Here is a 13567-nt window from a genome sequence, read left to right on the forward strand (position 1 = left end):
GTTGACATCTTTTTCTGCAAGAATGTAGAAAGACAGAAGAAAATGCCATTTCCTGGAAGCCCTTAGAAAGATCAAATTAAAAACGTGGCATCCCCTTTTTCCTTTAAGAGGAAATATTACTTGGCTGAAGCTCCCTTTTCTCTCTATTCCCATACAATTGGTACACAAAGAGCAAAGCACAAAGGCTTTTCAAGGGACATGCCATGAAAGGTGGTATGAAACTAAAGGTGGCCTGCAGCAGCAGACAGTGTGCTGTGAGGCTTACAGCATTTCTAGACAAGAGACTATTTTTCTAAATATCTAGCCTTGGATAAAACATAGTTCTTTGTTCTGGTAACAACCTGCAGATGAAGTCACGTGAGATGGGAACACTTCCTAGACTTTTAATATAAGTGTGAAAAAAGCTGTCAAGCACACTTACATTTTGCAAATTATAGAATGCTGAACCTCAAACTCTAAGTTACTGATAACAGGACATGTATAAACTTTGGTGGCTGAGAGGTCATCAGAAGCACGTCCTGCTGAGTTATCCTCATTAGGGCCTGGTTCACTCTTCCAAGTTTTGTTTAACTTTTCCATGTCTTCCTTCAGCTGATCCAGACACTGGCTCAAGAACTCATGTGCATCCTAGAAACAGGGCAAATACAATGAAATGGCTTTGTACAACTTCATTTGGTATTTTTCTCAAACACACACAGACTGGGGTATTGCATTCAGTTCACTGCACTCAGTAATACTGAGGCAGTTCTGCTCTAACAACCACTGCCATTCAACCAAAAGTCACTGTCAAACACAGCTGAAGCTTGACAGGTCTTCAACACAGTCCAAACACTGGACAAATTGCACATAACTGTTTCCAGACAATGATACTTACATTCTGCATGTACCCAGAAAATCTCTCTGCAGTAGCTGAAATGGCACTTTTCACCTTCTTGAGCAGCTCTTTCTTAACCTCAGGGCTGCAGACATCTTTTTTAGCAAGCAGATGGGCAAAACGCCTGCAGAAGTCAAGGCAATGAAACACTGTTTGGTCTTCCAGGACTTTAGAGAAACATAATAGAACTCATGATACATTATTTTAAGAGTTCTTAAAAGCTTCTCTCCTGTGGTAAGTGGTTCAGGGGATCGTATGAAAATATCCCACATATAATTAACCTTTTCCATTTAAAGTATTTTGAGATCTTATTTGAAGCCATCATCAAACATCACTCAAATTAACAAAAAAAACCCAATCCACAAACTTTTAAGGCAAAGAGAAAAGCCTTATAAAGCTCTAAAAAACTTATTTCTCCTCCTTTACAATGAGGAAAAAAACCTCATGTTTTTTGAAAACATTTGTACTGATAGGAGATATGATATCACACAGTACCAAAATAAGCAACACAAAATCACTAAATTCAACTTGAATGGTCAGAATGGTTTCTGTTATCTTTTTTAACTTCCACTCTTTTCAAGCCTTACATCTTTCAGCAGTAAAACATTGTACTAGAGAAAGGAGCAGTAGCAAAAGGAGCCACGGTTCAAGCTAGTGCTTCTGTTAGCTTTGCTACAAAATTTCTGAAATTAACCTCTGCCTCTCAGCTACTGTAATTTAGTTATCTTTTACAACTGCTTTACAATTTCACAGGACATACACATGAAATATATTCCAAGTACAAGTTTTGGTCATGCTGCATACATAGGAAGGTGATAGGAAGATGTCGCTTTCCATGACACAAAAAACCCCCAACCCAAAGACTGGGAAAACCTGTGTAATCCCCTTGCATCCCAAACCCAACAACTAATACTCAGTTAAACCCAAGAATCTGATCAGTTTACTGCAGCTTGACAAGTTTCTGCTACTCTGCCAAACTCCAAGAACAGCGTGTGCTGTCCTAGCCCTCTACAGCTGCTCAGTGAAGCATGTTAGGAAACCACAGCACAGTTGATAAGCAATCACTGATCAACCAGAAAACAGTCACCAGGTTAGATGATATAGCCAAACCAAGAGAAGACAAAGTAGATGCTTTGAGTATCAACTCTGACTTGTACAGGATCACACACTGCCCATTAGGTATATGGAGCACAACCTTCAGAGGTCTTTCTATAAAAATTAGAGAAAGGACATTTCAAGAGGCACATGGAACAACCTCTGATCCCAAGTAGCACAGAAAGAGTTCAAGATGACACACCAAAAGTAGAAAATTACCTCAAAATATATAAAAAATGATGGAACAGAAACAAAAATGGTTCTGATAATCCTGCATCTTATTTAGTGACAGAAATGAGGTGCACAAGAGAAAGTATAATAAAAAATCCCAAATGGGTGAATTTAGAGAAAGATTAAGTATGCAAAACTTGAACACTTTCCACAGCTACCAAACAAAAGGCACAAGCCCCCACATATCAGGTGAAGTTAGTGATCAGCTTAAACTTTACCCAGCAAAGTTTTTAAAGGAAACTTTTCTGCATCTAACTTATTTTGCAATTTCTTACATTTTCTTCTGAAGCATTTCACTTCACCACTAGAAATACAGTAAAAGAATGCCTGTAACTCAATATTATAAGTTTTAAGAGCTGATTTCCTATTTCAAAAGTTAAGCTCCAAAATACAGAGAGCTCTAGGAATTCTTTTATTATCTATACAGGCAAATGACTCTCTACAAGGATGCTTCAGTATTACCAAACCAATTTCTCAGTAAAGAAGGAGAAAAACAGCTTTCACAGAATGTGAAATTTACCTGATAAGTGCATTGAGTGGAATTTTTTTCCATGGGATACCCTGTTTGAGCAAATCATTAGCAAAAGATTGAATTGAAAACAAGGACTGTAGAATGGCATTCATATAGCAGGTGTTTCCCAAGTTTGAAAACCTGAAAAAAAAATTTGAAGACTTTATATCTAATGGTCAATGTGCAAACCTGCTGCCAGAGTTAAACACAGCACTACTAACAGAGTGGATATTTACCCCAGCCACTCCCCAAAGAGCATCTTACTGGAGCTGTTCCCCAGCCCTTCAGCCTAAACTGAAAACTCATGGGAGGCAGCATTTATCAGGAAAGCACCCATGAGTTTCTACAATCAAACTTTAAAAAAACCAAAATATATATACACACACACATAAAGACAGAAAAATGAGTCATCATTAAAGGAACATGAATTACATAAAATTATTATGTCTCTGAAACTCCCAGGATGTGAATTCAAGAATACATATCCTCCAAATAAGAAAAGTGTTTCCTTGCTCAGTGTTCATTAATTTCAGGATTATTTTTTAATTAAATAATTACAACAAGAATATGCATGTTCTAATGATCAAAGTATGCATGCTAGATAACGAAAGTTAAATTTACCCTTGCAACTGTTGTTGAGGATGGGTGGAAAGGGGCACTCGAGGTTTGTTCCATCCTGTGTAATCTTGATTAGATCTCATTTTTTTAACAGAAAGAGGGGCAGGCTGAGAAAGGAATCCCAGGCTTCTTTTTGCTGAAGAGGTCTGGCTGGACACACTAGACCTAGAAACATAAAAGAATAAGGGTAAGATTTGTAATGCTCTGCCTTAAAGAGCTATAGTCCATGACACTGGAATTGCAGCACTATGGAAGACAAGGACTGGTAAAGCCATACACGATAACTGAATGCATCACAGTGAAAAAGAGGTGTGACAGAACACTTCTTTCCAGAAGTGTTAAATTCTTAGCTTGGTTAAATTTTCTTCTATCCACTGGTGTACATGCAGTACAACCAAGTCTTTGGTCTTACAAACATTTAATAATTCTCCACACTGTATGATGAAAGGAAGAATGATTACATAGCATGAAATCACTGTTCCCAAGATATGCTTAAAATTCACATCTGGGCCAGAGTCTTCATTTTCAGTCTCTTGTTCTTGTAACCTAATCACCAACTATGGACCTCAATTCCTAACATTTAAACATGGACAATGCTTCTTTTCTCCCTTGATCTTGTATCTCATCTATGTAGGGCAGAGACTGTGAGTCTGACTGCACAGCACCTCACAAAGAAGAATCCCAAGCTGAGCAGGATTTAGTATTTGCTAAAATACTGTTATTGCAATATAGAATTGCAAGCCATTCATCTACTTGGGAAAAATGAAGCAAGGGTTCAGACTTAACTTCCAGAGTTTATATAGAATTTGAACTATCTAGAGTTATTCACAACAACTATAACAGACTTGAATGATTTTACAAAGTCTTTCTATTGCAAGCAGTAACTAGAGTTTGTAGATGTAAGCAGGCCAGTTGAAGACACATTGAAAAACTGGACTGTGCTCCCGAAGGGAAAAAAACCCAACAAAACCCACCATGTTATGCATCTAAGCACCATGTAATCAACACACAGGAAACTGAAGAGTTTAATTCCTGTGAAACAACTGCTATTTACAGTTCATTCTAGTGAATCAGCCCTACCTGTCAAGGGAGGAACTGCCAGTGGAGTAGTCTTTTGAAGAGGATCGACTACCATAAAAAGATGATGACTGCAGAGGTAAAACACCTTTAAAAGAAAAGATAGGACATTTTGTTCTAGGTTACACAGCTATTTTTACAATAAACAACTTGTTCAAACTCAAAGTGCAATATGAAATATTAAAAAGTCATTATCTTCACTACATGAAAGTTAATAAATATCTACTTCTTGCTAAGGGAGACAAGACACATGTAAAACTCCTGATTTCCAATGCACTGTTCTCAAAATTCAAGGTAAATATGCAGAAGTGAAAATAGCTTCTCTTCCCACTCCCAATTCCCACAGTAAATTACTATATACTTGGGGCAAAATAGGATTGTATCATTGCTATGATACCACTGTGATGGATCCTGAGACTCTAATGCCTCAGATGGTGCCACACTAAAAAAATGTTCTCAAGAGTCAAAACCCCACTTATTACAGTGAAACTCAGTGTAATTTAGTTTTAATAATGAATAAGTGTTTGATTCTTTTACAGCTTGAAGTTGTTTGAGCCATGCGATTTTCAGAAAAGCAGATATATGAAAGAAGTTTGCAAGAATTTGCAAGGATACAGAGACTAATTTTGACTCTGAAGACAAAACCAGATTTCCATTCACAGGTAAACATTCACATTACCAGCTGTTCCAGCAACACACTTGTGCCATCAGAGGTGCACTAAAAAAATAATGCATCACCAACATTCCCTCATAAAAACAAGATCTTGAATGCATTCCTCTTTAAGAGGAAAGAGGCTAAGTATCTATTCATAAAACTGAAGAACAGTGCTGCTTACTAGCTTATCTACATATTGTCAATATTTCTGTGTTCTGTAAAGCCTTGTCCCACAGAAGTATACAACAGAACTTTGGTAGAAACAGGACAAAAGTCCTGGCCCCATGAGCTCCCCCTGTAAGTTCTGGGGAACAGATAAGGATGTAAAAGCAAACAATAGACATCTTAATCACAAAAACCAGCCTACAGTTCACAGAGGCATTAAGAGCAAGGGGAAGTTTTAAAAATATGTAAGAAAGCAAGAGAAAAGGAGTTTACAGAAATCCCCTCCCAAGTGAAAGGGCAGCTTGGAACAGTTTGAAGCTGCTTGTTGGAATTTTCAAGCAAGCTGGCTCATGGGCTGGCATCAGCACCGAAGAAAAAAGGTCAAGGCCACACTAGAGCAGGACAGGCTTTAAAAATGAAGGCAGGTTATTTGCATCTCATGTATGACTATGAAGGAAGCAACAAAGTTAACGGCATAGCAGATTCAGAAAAAAACACCTCTGCAGCAACTTGCTGAAGTTGTACCAAAGGGGCATCATCAAACTGGTCAAGGCTAGGTATCATTTGGCTTTACATTCATTTTTTACCTGATGTCCTGTTCTCCTCAGCCTGCTTCAGGTTCAACTGTTTCTCTCTGCTACTATTCAAGTATTTCCATGCTGGATCACTCAAGGCTTTATTATTCCTACAGAGAGAAGAGTGGAAGGCAGTGCAGTTATGGAAGATATGGGATATTCCTTTTCAATATTTACAACTTGTTTTAAAGTGCTTCTCTCCTATCACCTTTAATACTTGACCATGAACAGTAGAAGCTCACTCACATGCAAGTTTAACCAATTCATTTAAACAAGCCCTCTTACAATTAAATCTGACTTCAACCACATGGAGCTGCTTCTTCAAATGCAATTCCCTTTTATCAGTTTTGTTTTGAAAAGGGTCAAAGCACATATAGTCCATATGCAGCTCTGACTGACATAATCAACAAAAGATTGATGACACAAAATTTTCATGTGCCAGTTCATGCAAATCAGCTGCTGGAGTAGTTTGTATTTCCCTTACTAACCCTGAACACATACCTCATTTCAAGCACCCAATGTATTGAAAAGCTGACTGGCCTGGTCCATGTGGCTGAGAGCATTCTTTTCAGAAAAACATACCTTTACAAATGAACAAAGAATTTAAAATCAGAAACAACTGTTACTTACGTTGAAGAATCATTCTCTTTGGGATAATCTTCACTCATTTCTGAACCAGGGGGTTGTGTTCTTTTCCTCTTTTCACTGATGACAGAAAAACTTGTGGTCATTCTTTCTGAAAAGTTAGTAAATGACCCTCTTCCAACTGAACATAGGTCCAAAATGCATGGAAGGCATTGAGGAATTATCTTCTACAATCTCCACTTTTATAGCATACAGAGAAACATTTGGTCTGCCCAACTCTTATGTTGTACTAAAAGCTGTAGTGCCAGTACCAGACAGAGGCTATAAAAGCATGTATTAACATCCTGTTAAAAGTAAAGCAAAACTAGAGGAAGATTTATACCCCCTTCTAATGTCTCAGTGTACTGAGTTCCACCTGTAGCTCTACAAAGACCTGAATTTTTACAGTATCACAGTAAGAAGAAAACCCTCCTACCGATTCTCCAACAAGCCTGTCCTGTGAGGGACTGATGATGCAGGAGATGCTGCAATGTTCACCCTGTTGTTTGGTGTTCCAGCTCCAGGAGAATTCTTACTAGAGCCTCTCGCTGGGGTACCCAGCACCTTGCGGAATGTGTTTTCCTCCTTACTCTCCACAGTCACTCTTTTGGGAGGAGTCTGCAAAGCCCAAGCGGAGCGGCCCAGGGAGAAAACCCAAGAGTTAAAAAACAGAATCATCTTTAGTCTAATCTATGATTTCCACCACTTTTTATTTGCTACAGTGTAGCATCCAGAAGTGGAGAGACACTATTTGTAAGACATTCAGAGATTTTAAACACTAATTAGACATAGGTAAAATTTTGACTGAGTCATACAAGTCATAAACGTTAAACTCTACTGCAGTAACCACTTTCCCTTCTAATTTTCCAATGCCAAGTTAGTTGAACTTAAGGTTTTAAATCTCCTTTACAAGCTCTGACATTAAAAAAACCCAAGGCATGATTCCTAACTATCCCCAGATCAATCCTGGGTGGTATTAAAATGAAAAATATTAAAACCCACATAATTAAAACAGTGCCCTGACTGCCTTGGGCCAAACAAGCCCTATATGTGATGCAACGGAAAGAGGTAATAATTGGTCGACTAAGGAATGTTGTCAATTTTAGATTTGAAAACTGAACATGTCTAATCTCACCACTGTATATACAGCCTCGAGTTTTTAGAGTGAGATTGCCTTTAAGGTAACATGCAGAATTTGTTTTGGGATGTCAGAAATAGTCTCCCTCAGGGCAATAATATAAGTATATTCACAGAGATAACAAACTAAATTAAAGCTAGTAGATACACCATGAAATCTGGGGAGAAAAAGAACAAAAATATTTTGAAGGAAAACAACTTCTGGGAGAAAGTCTGTGAAAATTACACAAAAATATGAGCAGAATTCCACAAATTCAGTAACTTTATTCTGACATAAACCTGGAACATCTGCTTTACAATGTACACATTTGGCTGAAGTCTGCTAAACCCATTAAGACCTATGCTGACTAACGCATGGTCACACACATGTAAGGTGTTTGGCATAAAACAAAGGGAAATTCAGAACTATATGAGAAGCAAGTCTCAGTCACGTACTTTCCATTTCTACTTCTATGCCTAAAAGCCCATATATGAAGAGCACAGTCTGACTTCCATAGCCAGACACTGACCTTCCTTACTCATACAGATGTCTCCTCACAAACAAGATACAGCATTGCCCACCACTCCATACTCATCTATTTCAAGCTCTCTACATTACAAACACTTTGGATGTAAAGTTTTTATAGTGTCATTACATCATAAAGAGAATGAGAGAACAGAAGAAAATTAGAGAAGAAAAATTTTAACAGTTTAACAAACCTGGTTCTCTATGTAAGAGAATTGCCTGTTAGCTTCCTTCTGTGTGGTCCTGCTGCCCAGCACACCTCCAAAACTGCCAGAACCTTGTGAGGGTTTCCCAGCTGACAGAAAAAATAGACAATATTCAAGCTGATTGTCATTTAATTGACTGGGATTTTTATTTGCAAAATGTTTAGCTGGAGTTGATTTTGGAAAGGGCATGCCAGAGTTCTTGCCAACAGACTACAATATTACGAATGCACAGACATAAGCACGTGTTTATGAATATCCCTCATACTGGTCATTTAGCCACTTGGCAGCAAACTTCCTATCCTTAAAAAAAAAAGCAAAGTAAAATAAAAAGAGACTGTGTATGGGCAATTAACAACCTTTCAAATACCAACACACAACGTAAAAAATTCCCTATGTTAATCTCTGATTATTGTTCAGCTGAGAAAGGTATAAAACAAAATATGGGGTTTGAGGCCAGAAAGAAGCATTTACAGAAGTGCAAAGAAAGCCAGGAACACAGGGACAAAATGTGCTGAAGATGTGTGCTGGCTTTGGCTGGAGGAGAGTTAATTTTCTTCACAGTAGCAATGATAAGGCTGTTTTGGATTTGTCCTGGAAATAGTGCTGATAAGAGAGATGTTATAGTTATTGCTGAGCTCTGCTCACAAAGAGTCAAGGCCTTTTCTGCTGCTCACATCACCCCTCAGGAAGCAGAGGCTGCACAGAAAGGCAGGAGGGGACACAGACAGGACAGCTGACCCCAAATGACCACAGGGATATCCCACACCGTGTGGCATCATGGTCAGTGCATAAAGCTGGGGAAGAAGTGAGGGAGGCACAGTGATGGTGTTTGTCTTCTCAAGTCACCATGACACAGGTAGAGTACTGCTTTCTTGGAGATGGCTGAACACTTGCTTGCCCACAGGGAGTGGTGAGTGAATTCCTCATTTGTTTGCTTGCGTGCACAGCTCTCGCTTCACTTACTAAACTGTCTTTGTGCCTGCCCACAAGTTTCCTCATTTTCACTTTCTCATTTTATTCCCTACCCCACTAGGAAGACTGAGTGAGCAGATGCTTGGGGCTTAGCTGTTGTTGGATATGGTTAAACCACGATAAGATGGGAAAAAGAGAACACAACACCTCTCCATAATGTTATAACATGACTTACAACAATTGCACTTACCAGTATGAACCTTGTCTTGATGGACTGCATCCAAATACATCCGCATTTCATTTGCATCTTTAAAAGGTACCTTATCAATTGTCAGAAAGCTGGTATCCTTTAGTGTTAGCATCAGGCAGCACAGTTTTCTGCCATTTGGTCGTAAGGTCACTGTTTTAATGTTATGGCTTAACTGAAAACAAGAAAGTGACTATAAGCATAAATCCACCCTTAAAAGCCCAAAATACTTACAAATTCAAACAAAAGATTTCAAATAGACAGGATAAGAGACTCCCACCAAAATACTTCTCCTTGCTCCACTTCAAGGAAACATTAAACCTCATAAAATTAATACAATCTGTGACCTTGGCATCTGACAGAACTGTAAGGACAGTGTCACTATTGCTTAACAGTCTCTAGAGATAAGCTTTCTGAAACTTGCTTTTCTACTCAGTGTAACATCTGTAAGTGTAAAGGAAAAACAACTTCACGAAGTCCCAATTGGTAAAAACCTCCACATCAAGAGCAAAATACAATTTAGGATGGGGAAAGTTTCAAGTATTAAACACAAATATTTCACTTCACAATTTGCTCCCAAAGAAGACAGATTTAAAAAAATCTGCTGAGGAGGTAAGTCAGTAAGAAACATGCTTACTCTGTATGCAACATCTTAACAATTAAGTGATGACAAAACCTTCAGGGTTATGGTTGAGCACAAAAATAATTTTAATAAGACTTTGTGCTTCCTAATGATGCCACTGCTATTTTGTAATATAATAACCTTACTTGTGTTTCATGCTAAGTCACCTACAAAAACTGGCTGTTGGGTAAAGTTCTACTACTCGTGCAAGTGGAGGGCAGCTCAAAAAGACTGAGATAGTAAAAGACACTTCATGCCCAAGAACAAGATTTTTTTTTTTTTCAATTTAGATCTCTAGCTTCTTGGAAAACCAATCTAGACACAACAGCAGCTTGTAAGAGGGGCTGAAAAACCACCTTGATCAGTAACTATGGGTTTGTTTTAATGTGAGCATTACACTTCTGAAACACATTGTGCTCAATCCTTGTATTTTGGGTTTGGCTTTTTTGTTGGGATTTTTTAAAAATATAAGCTAAAAATACCTTCAAAGACCTAAGAATTGAATAATAGGCTCCAAGTTTTCCATGCTGTTGAAACACTTGAGTCCAGTGCAAAGGGATTACAATTATTTCACCATCTCAGAGCAAAACAACCCATTTCAACTCAAAATGCTGTCAGAGGACTCCATCCATAGTTTCGGCAGGTGTGGGGAAACAAAGTAATTCTCTTAATACTACCTAGGACAACTTAGTTAAAGCTCTGAAACATCTCCAAGACATCATTTAACAGAATAAATTCGATGGCACACTAGTCACCGTAGAAAGAAACATAATATCGGCTCCATCCAAACCTTCCATTACAGAAAACTAAAAACAGGCAGGAAGCTCACTCACAGTCCTCTCAGAGCAGCTCGTCAAAAAAACAGGGAATGCTACTTCTACAGCAAGATCATCAGGAATTTGTCACACCTGAAGTGGCATGCCAACAGCCTGGGGATGTCTCACACAAACTACCCTTCAGCACAAGCCTCCTCCTCCTCCTTTGCTGCAGTCTCAGGTGCATGGTTGCTTATCACCCTGTCTGCTAGATCCTGCATTCAGTCCTTTCCCCAAATTTCTGTGAAAACCCTCCACTGAGCTCACAAAGAGATCTGACAAGTGACAGAGACAGCAGACATGAGAGGCTGGGAAGAAAACCTGCCCCTTTAGGCCATGGTTAGCTGTTCTGTAGGCTCATCCTCCCTGTGGAACCTCCCTGTGAGTTGCTGTCACACCACATCACTCATCAGGCAGAAAGGAGTGTGTGAGAACAGGCACCCAGGGAATGCACAAGGGGAAGACAAAACTGCTCTCCTCAGGAGCAACATGGTCCAACAGTGGATTAAACGAAACCTGCAGCCACAGCAGCACACCTGAGAAGGCAGAGACTCTTTGCAAGTCTGCAGTAACACAGGTGGGAGCAATCATAGCTAATGATTTCCTGACAGCCTTGATTTCCAGGCAACACCAGCTGCCAGACTCTTGGCTGAGACTTTTAAGGACACTAAGGCAGCAAAAAACTAACTTTTCAAAAAGAAATTAACTTTTTTTTTTCATAGCATCTGCACACACAGAAATAAATGGCTCAGAGAACAGCCTGGTGAACATTACTGACAAAAAACAAGAGTGGTGTGAAAAAGCAGAAGCCAACATATAGATCACTTTAGGCCATTGCAAAGTTGCTAAACAAACTGGGATCTTTTTTTCCTCCAACTGCTCTTATGTCAATTACATATTTTTAAAACAGGTATGTGTTTCTTATAGAAAAATCACTCTGCTTTTGATTTGGGGCATTTTGCACAAAATCTAGGAAGACTGACCTGAAAACAACTATAGAATGAGAAAAAATTTAGCTGAATATTTCAAGAGTATTTTTAACAGTGATCTACATCTGCATTAAAAACCTACAACAGCCATAACAAGTAATGTTCAGCAAAGTCTGAACATTAGGTGTATTAACATCATTACACCTCAGCTGGGGAAACAGCTAATATAAAATGGTCAGGATCTTCTCTAGAGAATGCAAATGTGCCAGTAAGAGAAAGGTCACAGGATCCAAAAATCTGAAATGTGAACCACGATGCTCTATACTTCTGTAACTTTTTTCTGCTTTTTTGGTCCTTCCCATTCAGTGGTATCTCAATGCCAACCTTGGTAGAGCCTTTAACAATACGTGTAAATAATTTACTGGAGAGTTATACAAAGGGATTAGTGTTCAGGAAACGAGGAACAAGAAACAGTGACAGAGGGAAGTCTGCAGGACACTTAATAGCCTTGAAGAGGACAGCTGTTCACAAGAGAGCACAATCCATGCACTGTTAAAACAAAAGCCTTAATGTCTGGCATACCTGAAACGTGGTTGGAATTCCTCCAACATTGTAGTGAACTACTAGATTCACTTTGTTGTCCTTCTCCACAATTTCAAAGCTCCCTTCTTTCCATTTCGTAATCCCAGTCTGCATGCTGCGCATCCGGACAGGTCCGTGCACCTTTAACAGAGCCATGCTTTCTCACAGAAAAGAGCTAACAACAGTAAGTGTGCTCCACCTTAAAAACCTGTTAAAAAGGAGAAATGTATAACTTTGTGGGCCAAATAATGGCTAAAGGAAGATGGAAGCATGGCTTGAACATTCCGTAGAAGTTTGGTAGAACCGTTTCACTGATTTTAAACGCAGTGAGGAAGAGCGGGACGGCACTGTAGAAAACTCAGATTAATAAAATCTCTCCCAGTATGAACAGCAGTGCACCGACTCCTTACTGCTGAAAGGTGAGCAGACAGAATTCCAGACACAAAAGTCCTTAAAATCCCTTAACTTCACCGGATTTAAGGTAAGGGAGGGAAAAAAAGCGCCTGAGGAAAGATAGCAAGAGATGGGAAACAGAGTTTTGGAGGAGGACTCCAGATTAAGAAAACGAGCTCGTTCCTGACGGCGCGGGACCCGCGGCCACCTGGCAGGGCCGGGACGGAGGTCTCCGGCTTCCCCCGCTGCTCCCCGCGCGGAAAGCCACGAGCCCGGGGCGACAGAGCCCCGGCTGCGTTCCGGAGAGCACGGCGAGGCGCGTTCCCGACAGATCCCGGCGGGAATGAATGGAGCGGCCCCTGCGCGCAGCCCGGGCGGCGCTGCCGGGGAGCCTCCCCCGGCCATCCCGCGCTCAGCCGCCGCCGCTCCCCGCCCGACCCGGCGGTGTCCCGGCTCCTCCCGGGCCTGGCCGCGCTCCGCTTCCGCCGCTCACACACACGGTGAGCGCGGCAGCGCCGCCCGCCCCGGGCCGGGCCGCTCGGAGGGCAGGCGGTGACCGCGCGGCGGGAGGGGCGGACGGCCGGCGGGAGCGGGTAGGAGTCGGCGGCGGCGCTGCGCGGTGGCGGCGCTGCCCGGTACCTGCGGTGCCCGGTACCTGCGTCCCGGCGCGTCCCGGCGCGTCCCGCGGGGCCCGGGGCGAGGCCCGGGGGGGGCGGGGGAAGGGGCGGCGGATGGCGGGAACCGGCCGCACAGCGCGAGACCGCGCGCAACGCGCGCCCGCTCACGTCAGCGCG

The 13567-nt window shown here is 40.9% G+C and overlaps 1 protein-coding gene across 2 annotated transcripts in view; it reads right to left on the reverse strand.

Annotated features, from left to right (window-relative positions):
• The window catches only part of USP37 (ubiquitin specific peptidase 37), a 34304-nt gene extending 20772 nt beyond the window's left edge, over positions 1 to 13532 (reverse strand). Inside the window, exons 1-12 of one of the 2 annotated variants that reach the window (XM_021526218.2) lie at positions 13429 to 13532; positions 12381 to 12588; positions 9436 to 9607; positions 8262 to 8362; positions 6862 to 7043; positions 6432 to 6506; positions 5814 to 5911; positions 4410 to 4494; positions 3333 to 3494; positions 2721 to 2852; positions 875 to 998; positions 422 to 627 (exon numbers count right to left, since the gene is read on the reverse strand). In XM_021526218.2, coding sequence (XP_021381893.2) covers positions 422 to 627; positions 875 to 998; positions 2721 to 2852; positions 3333 to 3494; positions 4410 to 4494; positions 5814 to 5911; positions 6432 to 6506; positions 6862 to 7043; positions 8262 to 8362; positions 9436 to 9607; positions 12381 to 12536 — 1493 coding nt within the window. In that variant the 5' untranslated portion in view covers positions 12537 to 12588; positions 13429 to 13532. Of the gene's footprint in view, positions 1 to 421; positions 628 to 874; positions 999 to 2720; positions 2853 to 3332; positions 3495 to 4409; positions 4495 to 5813; positions 5912 to 6431; positions 6507 to 6861; positions 7044 to 8261; positions 8363 to 9435; positions 9608 to 12380; positions 13160 to 13428 lie in introns of those variants that run through there. The other variant, XM_077784971.1, reaches the window with a different exon arrangement.
• Between the last annotated feature and the right edge of the window lie 35 nt (positions 13533 to 13567).

Source organism: Lonchura striata, chromosome 8 (assembly GCF_046129695.1).
Source record: "Lonchura striata isolate bLonStr1 chromosome 8, bLonStr1.mat, whole genome shotgun sequence".
Lineage (NCBI taxonomy): Eukaryota > Metazoa > Chordata > Aves > Passeriformes > Estrildidae > Lonchura > Lonchura striata.